Consider the following 10,526-nt stretch of genomic DNA (forward strand, 5'->3'; position numbering starts at 1 on the left):
AATTGGAGGTTTGAGAAACGAATTCGAAACAGATGATGAGTCCATCTTATTTCCCTGTAATAAAATAAGCAACCAAGATCAGTTCTTAGTGTATCAAGAAGATGGCTCTGATACCACTTGTTAGGAGAATAATAGTTGCACATAAACAGTTTGAGGTGTTGTCACAAGGTGTTGTCAACACCTACTATAACACTTTGAGTAATTTGCAACGAAATGTAAGTTAAGAGTGTATAAAATAAATAAGCAACCAAATAAATAGACTCAATTGAATTAAGCAAGAGTATAAATACTCTTGCAGCGCCTCAGGGCAAAACTTCACTAGAAAACTTTCACAGAGTGTTACATACCCTAATACTAGTGACTATTGTAAAAATCAATTTCTCAAGACAAGTGAGAAGATAAATAATAAAGTTTCTCCAAAAAAAACATTCTATATGTAATAAAAAAAACATAGTAAGGAGAAAAACTCTTGAAGCCAAAACACGTGAGATGTAAACACCCTTCGATCAATAATATTCGAGTGTTCTTCACGGCTTCAAGCAACCACGACCGTGACAAGCTTCAGAGATTCTCCCGTATGTATCTATAGCTCTCTCTCCGTCTCTCTATATCTCGGTACTCTACCTTGTAGGCGTATGTCATCAATAAATAGAGCAAGAGTCCTTCTTTAGAATGTTTTTTTGTAAGCACAGGACTCTAGATCTTGATCAAGGCAAATCTGCACAATAAAGAATTAAATCAATAGATATTAGATAACATAATATTCTGATAACTTTAATTAAATCAAGTTATTCAAAGAATTAAATAACTTCATGTCCAAGAAAGGCAAAAGATAATTAATAAAATCTTTTTCAAAATAGGATGATTTTAAGGAATAAAATATTCCTTTCACTTGTTTTGCTGGCTTCATCTTCACTTCACTCGATAACCCGACACTCTATCTGAGATATATATATATATATATATATATATATATATATATATATATATACCTCCATTGATTCTACGCACCAAAATTTTCATGTTGAACGTTTTAGAACAAGAAAAAAATCAAGGAAAATGACATATTGATTACATGTTATATTTGAAATTACAAAATATTATCTTTTAATTTTATTTGAAAAAACTCTTTCAAAAATACATTACAGATAATTATGTAATTTCACTAGTGCAATTAAGTAAATGTAACCCTCCATATATACGTAGGATACCAGGATCACTCAAAAAAATAAAAAATTAAGACGAAGCGCAAAAGCTCCAAGTAGCTAGAATAACAAATATTCCCCACAAACTATGCTCATTGGTCTTGCCAAGCAATTCGTCTTCCAAGATACATTACTAATTATTTTGAGATAGTAGCATTCCATAACAAAAAATTTATGAACCCACAAAAATTTTCAAATCCATTCTATATCATCTTATGCAATTTCAATCATAATTGTGTGGGATTTTTAATATATCCATCGAACCCTCCCCAAAATCAGACCCATATAATTGCAACCTTGAATTTTTCGATCCGAACAAGTCAAAGATTTTGAAATTCATTAATCCAAACGCAACGAGCTAATGTTTATTCCTTTTAATTCTTGAAATTAATCGCTTCCCACCATTATGTAATATATAATTAATTAAAATATATTATCAGCTTCTTTCTTTTAATTTTTTTCCCTCTCCATAAGTAGCAACGCAAATGTAGTCTTGGAGAAAACCCATTACTAAATTGCCTAAAAAAAGAAAAGAAAACCCATTAATTGGAGAACTATGCTTTTTTTACCTTAAATACTAAAGACCATAAACCTTTTCTGCAAATTCCCATTTGCCTTTGATTTCCCTTTAAAACTTTTAAGTAAATAAAGGAGATAAAGCAAGAATCTAGCTCCTCCAACGTCAAATCATCCTTTATTTACATATAAATTTTACTTTTAACTAGTTTATTACCTTAAAGAACATAACCCTTGTTCTCTGGTTACATGGCATATAATCACTAAGCCCATTGTATTTACATCGAAACTAATATATTTTAATGTAATCCACTAGTGGCTCTGAAATGATCTAAAAATTGCTCACTTAGTAGCTAGGGTTCTTTCTTGTTGCCACTATAAATACATGGGTTGCTATTCCATTCTCAGCCAGCAAATTAAAAGTCACCTCAAGTAAGAAATTTTCTCATACATATTATATGGCAAAAATGTCATCAGATCCTCTAGTGATCGGTAGAGTGATCGGAGATGTCGTGGATGATTTCTACCCCACCGTGAAGATGTCGGTCACGTACAACTCGAACAAGCACGTGTACAACGGGTACGAGCACTTCCCTTCCACGGTTGCTTCTAAACCTAGGGTTGAAGTTCATGGAGGGGATTTGAGATCATTCTTCACCCTGGTAAATAATGTATATATATTGGGGTTTTTTCCTTCTTTTTTTTTTTTTTGCTATTTATAATTTCTGCGAATCTTGTCATGCTTATTTCTTGTTAAATTCTTGGTGGCTTGTTTTTCGTGTTGTTTTGTTCAGATCATGACAGATCCTGATGTTCCAGGGCCAAGTGATCCATATCTCAGAGAACATTTGCACTGGTATGCTTAGCAATTATGTTTTTAGAAGAATAATTAAATGGATATATATATATATATGTTTTAAAGTATAATGTTCCACACCCGGCCCTTAAAAAAATTGTTGGGGACACGTCGAAAAAATATTCAATAAGTTTAGCGGATTTGTAGTGTTTTGTTTTTTTTGATCCGCCATAAAAAAATGTTATGACTTTCCTCCGGCCATGAAGTTAACCACGGTACATCGCGGCTGATGTTATGGATCAAAGAATCAATTTTTATTCGGGTTATCGATGAGCAAAATATGATTTTGTTAGGGTTACCAGTATTAAAAAAATATAAGAGTATATATGTCATGAATTCATCGAGTCTTTTGGAATTTTGCTGTTAGAAATCCGACGCGGAAGTTCAGTGGTTATATAATTGATGCATTGCATTTCATCTTTTGTTCCATGTTCAAGGAAACAGATGCTAAAAGAGCACTTGTACATGCATATCATTAATTGAGTACTGAAAGCAATAGTACTTAATGTTGATAAAATTATAATTAGTATATATTAATTTCTGAATGGTCAAATATAAATATTTTATCAAAAAGGAAACCTATTTTCAAAATTTCTTGCCAAATTAATTTAGTTGAAGATATATTTAAGTGTCAAAAATTAGTGAATATATACCTTTCATCACGATAACACATTTTATTTTGTTTTTTAAAAAATAAAATGAAATATCAACTAGACTTTTAACATACTCGACACAAATTAAAGTAAAATTATTCATCACTAATTATTCAGTTCAAAACAAGCCTATTCATCCAAAACAACGATGGGATAATAATTTTGTTTTTTTCTTCATACTTATATTATTAATCTCATCGAACCAGAAAATCACTATGAAAGATGTAATAATATGCAACTCTAACTCTAGAAAATTATCAAGGTTAATTTTAACTACAGCATATTCCGATCCAATTATAACATCTAATTCTCTTTAGCCAAGGGGCTTGAACAAAATATAATGTGTGAAAACTATATTTTTTATCAAGTATATTTCACTTTTTTTCTTCAATTTTTGTCCACAATCTCGTCAAAGTTCATCATGTCTTGGTATGCTTAAATCAACAAAAATCGATATACATAAAACTAAGATTGAAATTTGACATAATAGATTACTCAGATAACAAATAAGAAAACATATATAGAAGACCAAGGATGCGATTTTTCTATATAATTTTAGCAATCTATTGTTATTTATTACCGTATTGTCTAAATAATTTGGGGCGGATAAGCTTACAATGCCAATTATTCATACCACATGATATGTTCATATTCTTAGCACACCACCCATGTTTATCTCGACTGTACCCAAACTGACTGACATGATAACTTGATTTGACAAAATTCACAGGATTGTTACAGACATCCCAGGAACCACGGATTCCTCGTTTGGTATGCGAAAACCCATTTTGACTAATATTATATATTTACTAATTTATTATTATTATTGATAATATAAAATCAATAATAACATATAATCAAGAAAACAATAAAATATAATACAATACTATATATAAAACAGGGAAAGAAGCAGTAAGCTACGAAATGCCGAGGCCGAACATCGGAATCCACAGGTTCATATTCCTGCTGTTCAAGCAGAAGAAGAGACAATCGGTGATGAAACCGCCGGTCTGCCGGGACGGATTCAATGCGAGGAAGTTTGCTGAGGAGAATGAGTTGGGTCTCCCCGTCGCCGCCGTCTTCTTCAACTGCCAGCGGGAAACTGCTGCAAGAAAGCGTTAGAGGCTTCCTAGGTTTTCACTTGAGTATCATAAATATTGTTGCAACATGTGTTCCAAGCTGATCGTCTTGTACTGCCTTGATTTTAACTATTTGCATAAGTTTAATGGGCAAAATAAAATAATTTGTGGGGTCATTCAAATAAAAAATATGTGAAAATATTTTTTTTGGTCCATTAACTTGTCCATGTTTTTGTTTTTGTTCATTAATTTTTCAAAATATATTTTGTTACACCGACTTTTAATTTTCAGTAATTTTGGTCCAACTGCACAAGTGTCAGCTAGATATTGACACACGTCATCATTCTCCGGGTGACGTGTGTTAATGTCTAGATGATACAAATACAGTTGGATCAAAATCACTGAAAATTAAAAATTAGTTTACCAAAACCAAATTTTGAAAAGTTAATGGACCAAAACCAAAACATGGACAAGTAAATGGAGCAAAAAAAATATTTTCCCTAATTAAATCTTCATGAGCTGATAATTAAATATCAATACTATATATGTTTGTCAGGTTACTGTTTTTTTTTTTTTACAAATAAAAAAAAAATGGTGGCCAACTAAATTATCTAAGAATGGTATAAGGCATCTAACTACTTTGAAATCACTGTTACCAAAAAAGAAGAAGAAGAACATGTAAGTAATCAAGTACACAAATATGAAATATACATAGATATCTATGCTTCTAAGTATAGTATGACATCTTTAACTACTTTAAGCCATGCACGCCTGCCATTAATATTATGGATCGAATATATGTTATACGTACAAAAATCCCACTGATACTTTTAATTAATTATCTTACAGTGCCGTTGAATGAGACAGCAGATGCATAGAGTATTTTAGGTAATTTTAACTGTCTGTTTTTGTACTTGTCTAAAAGATTACTCGTAAAACCGAAGGATAAAAAGTACACAGAAAATGTTGCTATCACCCCAAAGTTTCTGCTTGAATTGCATGCATTTTTCAATTATGGCAGCGGATTCGAAGGCTTTTTAGCGTTAAATTTGCTGTGAGGGGACAATTGATTCGCCAAGTGTGCTTGTTAATTAGCTAAAGGATTTGGAAATGACTGATGTATACATTTTTGTTGAAAGTTGAAACTATATACACCCAACTAATTATTGGTCTCGAGAAGATTTTACCTTGTCTAATTATATATAACACTCAAAATTTCTTCAAACTAGACGACAACCAAAATATAAGTTTCGATGACTCGAGTCGCTCGACTAGCATGACAATTGTTGCTCAAGGACAATATATATATATATATATATATATATATATATATATATATATATATATATATATATATATATATATATTTTCAACTACCCAACCAATGCTGTTCAACTCGTTCCCGACAACTAAAACACAGTACCGTGTTTTAGTGATACGAAAAATTAAAAAACAATTAAAACCGGTACCGGGTTTTAGTGATCGGGGACGAAGTAGTCAGAAATGGTTGGGCAGCTGAGAATTACTATATATATATATATATATATATATATATATATATATAACAAGATGTTAATATTGTGGCAATCAAACCAGAAGATCGTAGAGCTTATAACTTACATGAGTTGAAGAGGTGAAAGACAATAACACATGTATCACATTATATATCTTGCTTAACCTTCAATTATTAGGATTCTTGAATCAAATCTTTTGGTCGAGCATGAGATTACAAAAGGGGAGCATGATGGATTGCCCTTTCTTTATAAATTCTGCCTTGATAATTAGGAAAATTTATAATTTCTGTCATGTTTATGTATTTGGATCTTTATAATTTTGAATCTCTGTATATGTTGCTAAATTTCAATCTTAATCATTATATATATATATATATATATATATATATATATATATATACTAGGCATAAGCACATGCGTTGCACATGGCAAAACAATGAAACCGATATTATATAATAATAATTATATTACATGTTAAAAAAAATAAATCGGTCAACTCTATATTGAATAGCTGAAAAAGACAAGAGTTGAATTTAGGCAAAAAAAGATGAGAAATAATAGAACAAAAATGATATGAGTCTTTATTTATAAACGAGATATGTGTTAACGTTTCTACTGTATGATTGTTCAAGCAGCAGAGAGTTTTTTGTTATATGACGCAGTCTTTCTTTTAATAAATTTTTTTTGCCCTAGAATTTGTGAATTCGCTTAATTAAATTTATTGTTTTTCCTTTTGTCAAAACTTATAGCAGACCAAACTTACAATAAATGTGTTAACCTCTCACAATACTGATTCAAATGGCTTAAAATCAAGGTTATAAAAAACATGAATTGTGATTAAACATCACGAAAGCTTCAAGCATTAGAAAATTAAGCGAGCTACATGCGAAATTAAGCATGGAATTTTTTTTAGTTTTATTATAATTCTAATTGTATCAAGTAATTAATAAATTAAATAATATATAAACTTAAAATTGAGAATAAATACATAAATTTTCAAGTTATAAAAACATGAATATCAAAATCACTATTTGTGTGAAAAAAAACTTTCTTCGATCGAAGTTGGATCAAGTATCATTTTTAACATTAGTAGAAAATAGTGTGTAAAAAAACATAGACATTTAAGTAATATAGCATGCAACTTTTTTTTATTTAACTATCCATATACTGTTTTTTAAAATTTATTGAAAAACAGTGAATAAAAAATAAGAATATTTTCTTCAATTCATAATTACAACTCAAATAGTGTATACCAAACAATGATATTTAAATTAATGATAATTGGAGCTCATATTTATAATAGTAATAAATATATATAATAGATAATAAATAATAGATCATCAAAAAAATAATGTGTAAAAAATTGTTGGGTACAATAATTGTCCCTGTTTGGTAGAGCGATTGAACCGCATAACGGTTGGGCTGGTGTGCGATATTTTAAAAGATTTACAAGGTCAAACTTTTTATATATTATGATATAAGATTTATTATTCATGCATTTTAATACCGAAAAATTCACTAAAAATATATTGATTTATATTGTAGCTCTCATGTTAGACAATCTAGTTTTGATGATTTGATGTATTCAAGAATATCAGTAGACAGTAGTAAATGCAACGTAATATTTTTTCCAACAGATATATGTCAGATGACTTTTAAAAGAGAAGTAATAGTCATTAAAAAATATTCACCGGTTACAAAAGATAAAGAATAAATTCAGTAGACTGCTTTTCATATCTCACGTATACTATTTGTTATATAATGTTCCTAGTTACGAGTCAATTTATTTTTTCATTACAATTCATTCATTGGATCGTACAAAAGCATTTATTGTCGTCACCATTTTTGGAATAAATCATCTTCAAAAGACTCAAACATTTATAGTTTATCTCAAGTCTTGGATCCATTATGCAAAAAACGTTTGATCAAATTCAGAATATTGCTTATGCTACTGTTTTTCATAAACAATTATTGTATCTTTTTTAAAGTGTGAAGAAGTTGTTATATGAGGAAATAATATTTTCCAAAATTTTCAATATTGATTATCATAGTGTGTTGCTTGCTAGGAGCTTCAGTAGTCAACGTTAAGATTGTTGAAGTAGATTTGTTTATCGTTTGTGTCTATCAATTTAGATATTGAAAACCACAACACATGAATATTTTTATTTAAATATATAATTTAAACATATAAATATAATTTATGGTTAATGACTACAAGTAGAATAAAGAAATTAGAAAATTAGAAGATCTGAAAAAAGACATATAATTTTATTTAAACATATAATTTGTAGCTAATTTCCACGAGTAGAATAAAGAAACTAATTGTTGTGCGGTTTAAAATATTTGAGTTGCACCATTACCACCAGCTATAGCTTTTGGTAAAGAGACAAGCGTTCGGTCTTACGATTATCTTGTAATATTAACAGAAAATAGTGTGTAATAAATGATTAAATATATTTTGTAGGAAAAATTAAATCAAATAAAAAAGAGCAAATAATAAATATCAAATAAGAAAAAGAGCAAATAATAAAAAAATATGAAAGTGTACAATATAAAAATATTGTATAAAAAATAAAAATATTTAAGTTAATAAAAAAAATTTACTCATATGTTTATAATAGTAATAAAATAGATATTAGATAGATTATAAAAATTAAAATAATATAGATATTAGATAGATTAAAAAAATTAAAGTACACTATGCAAATTTTTATTTTAAGTATCATACTATCTTATAAGAGTATTATTAGTAATCCAACTTGTTCATACATGAATTATAAAATCTTATAAAATCTTAATAGTATTTTTTTATATTTGAAAGAGTGCATGATTAATTTTTAAATAAATTATTTAAATAAAGAGTCACATAAATAAATTATTGAAAGAAAAAAAAGATTAATTATTTGATAATGAGAAAAGGGTAGTCAAGTAAATTCACAAATAAACTCACATATTTATATATAATAATTTTAATAGAAATATATAGATAATATATATAATTATATTAATAATAAATAAAGAACACATTAAATTATTCAACTCACATATTTATACATGTAATAGATAATAGATAGATAATAGCTATATAATAAAACAAAGAACACATTAAATTGAAGACATTAATGAGAGAAGTATATATGAGTAAATTCACACAATTCAACTCACATATATATATATATATATATATATGTGTAATAGAAATAGATAATAGATTTAAATAAATTATTGAAAGAGAAAAACAAATTAATTATTTGATAATGAGAAAAGGGTAGTCAAGATTTATATATGTAATAGAAATAGATAGATAATAGATATAATTATAATAATTATTAATTAAAGAACACATTAAATTGAATACATTAATGAGAGAAGGACATAAGAGTAAATCCACAATTCAACTCACATATTTATATATGTATATATATTTCAATTTTTGACAATTTTACTCATATATTCATCGAATTAAGTGCTGATGAGGTTCGGGGTGGTTCGGTACGGTATTGCGGTATACCGTACCGAATACCGCATACCGTATCAAAAATTTTGGTACCAAAATTTCCGATACCGATATCGTACCAAAAATTTCGGTATGACATAAATTCATATCGATATCGTATCGAAATACCGAATACCGAAATTCGGTATGGTATCGGTATGATACCGTGTATACCGATTTTTTTAAACTGTTTTTTTTAAATATCGATATACGCGGTATCATACCGATACCATGTATACCGATTTTTTTTCAGTATACCGAAATACCGAAAATTTTAAAATCTTATACCGATACCGATACCGAAAATTTCGATAAATACGGTTTTTTTTCGGTACGGTAAAAGCAGTATGACGACATTTCGATATTTTTCGCCGGCGGCCTAGATGAGGTGTTCTACATATAGGATCTACGTCGAAAAATGGATTAAAATTGAAAAAAAACAAAAACAAAAAAGACAAAATCGGAACCAAAATTGTTTTAAAAATTCGAAAAAGTGCGATTTTGCATTTACCGTAATTTTAAAGAAATGGTCGACTATTTATAAAAAGCCATACTATAGAGGCTGCCGTACTTTTTTAGCCTCTCCCATAGACAAAAAGACTAGTCTTTGTTAGATTTTTCAAACTAGCTCCTAAAGCTTTTATATAGGAGTATAGGAGAAAGAGTATGGTGGAACCAATTTCAAAGTTTCAACATATATATCTACATTCTATATATATATATATATAATTGTCCATTTCTCATTTGCAAGCAAGTCATTGGGGCAGCTGAGGGGGGGTCACTACTTTAAGGAACAAAGTTCAAATTATTTTAAAAACAAAATATACATCAAACCCACAAATTGAGGTGAAATTAACTTTAAGCTGTACTAATCGTTCAACATGATATGATTGAGCTAAAGTTTGTTCTTCAATCAAATATTTACTCTATTATAAAATTAAACCAGATATTTCAGGGGTCATTTTGCAACATCACGTAATAAGCGTTCTGGTATTAAAAAAAAAAAAAAAAAGAGAAAACTGCAATTTTGATTCTATATATTTGTCACTTTGCGATTTTGGTCCTTTATATTTTCATATTTCTGTTTTAGTCCTGCATGTTTTGATTTTCGGCAATTTCGGTCCTTTCTATTCGAAAATGCTGATGTGGCACTGTACACGTGAGCTCCACATCAGCACTGCATTGGTGTCACATCAGCGTCACATCG

General features: G+C 28.8%; 1 protein-coding gene across 2 annotated transcripts; it reads left to right on the forward strand.

The window, feature by feature from the left end:
* The first annotated feature begins 2,149 nt into the window (after positions 1-2,149).
* Positions 2,150-4,465, forward strand: LOC140891463 (protein CENTRORADIALIS-like). 2 transcript variants are annotated; one of them, XM_073299959.1, is made up of 4 exons: positions 2,150-2,392; positions 2,516-2,577; positions 3,961-4,001; positions 4,132-4,465. In XM_073299959.1, exons 1-4 carry the CDS (start codon positions 2,180-2,182, stop codon positions 4,350-4,352), a joined length of 537 nt encoding a protein of 178 aa, XP_073156060.1. In that variant the 5' UTR covers positions 2,150-2,179; the 3' UTR covers positions 4,353-4,465. The 2 variants fall into 2 exon arrangements, with proteins under 2 accessions (XP_073156060.1, XP_073156061.1); XM_073299960.1 differs by having other exon boundaries at positions 2,150-2,383.
* The last annotated feature ends 6,061 nt before the right edge of the window (positions 4,466-10,526 follow it).

The sequence above is a fragment of the Henckelia pumila genome, chromosome 3 (assembly GCF_033568475.1).
Source record: "Henckelia pumila isolate YLH828 chromosome 3, ASM3356847v2, whole genome shotgun sequence".
NCBI classification, from domain to species: domain Eukaryota; kingdom Viridiplantae; phylum Streptophyta; class Magnoliopsida; order Lamiales; family Gesneriaceae; genus Henckelia; species Henckelia pumila.